A 784-nucleotide genomic window follows, 5' to 3' on the forward strand; every position below is an offset into this window, starting at 1 on the left:
TTGCGAAGCTCGGATTGTATTTTCTATGGCATCAAAGCGGTATATTCTTGAACCTAAAGGGACGTGTGTATCCGGCTATAGTGCGGGCTGTTCTGCTCTATGGCTGTGAAACTTGGCCTGTTCGAGCAGTGAAACTGAGACGTCTTCAGGTGTTTGGCAATCACTGTCTCAGGGCCATAGCTCGTGCGGCCGTAACCGGGCGATTAGAATGCTATTTTTCGGTTGTGCAACAGGTACTTCCATTGATGAATGTGTCCAGCACCAGAAGCGTATTCCGAACCATCGTTTGATAAAAACGTTGTGGTTTTCCGTGTCCAATTCATAGTGGCGGAAGCTGAGAGGTGGCCAAATCTTGACATGGCAGAGGATGCTGGTAGCCTTCCAAGATGGGACCACTTGATCACCACTGCTTCTGTTTGTAGACGCTGCAGGGTATGGCTGCTGATCGATGGCAATGGCGTTCGTATTGTCAGTTTCTGTCTAGATCGCCTGAGTGTGTATCTGGAGGTTTATGCGTCTCAGAATGATTGCAGTCCGGTAGAACTACGTCAGTCGCCCATCCAACTTTGTTATTTACTTCAACATAAGGGTTTCAAATAAATCATGGTCGTACGGCAGCAAAGCGTCACTGCTGAATAATGATGACATGATGATGAAGATGAAGATGATGGTGATGGTGATGATGATGATGATGAGGATGATGATGATGATGAGGCGGAGGAGGATGATGATGTTGAGGATGATGATGATGATGATGATGATGATGATGATGATGGTGATGATG

At 46.4% G+C, this 784-nt stretch overlaps 1 protein-coding gene across 1 annotated transcript in view; it reads left to right on the plus strand.

Moving 5' to 3' along the window:
• Positions 1 to 249: 249 nt before the first annotated feature.
• Positions 250 to 784, plus strand: part of T265_01689 (hypothetical protein) — a gene marked incomplete at both ends in the record, with an annotated part of 37,503 nt that continues 36,968 nt past the window's right edge. The window contains one exon of the mRNA XM_009165755.1: positions 250 to 432. Within this exon, the coding sequence (XP_009164019.1) occupies positions 250 to 432 (183 nt within the window). The remainder of the gene's footprint in view (positions 433 to 784) is intronic.

This window comes from Opisthorchis viverrini (genome assembly GCF_000715545.1).
Source record: "Opisthorchis viverrini unplaced genomic scaffold opera_v5_18, whole genome shotgun sequence".
NCBI lineage: Eukaryota > Metazoa > Platyhelminthes > Trematoda > Opisthorchiida > Opisthorchiidae > Opisthorchis > Opisthorchis viverrini.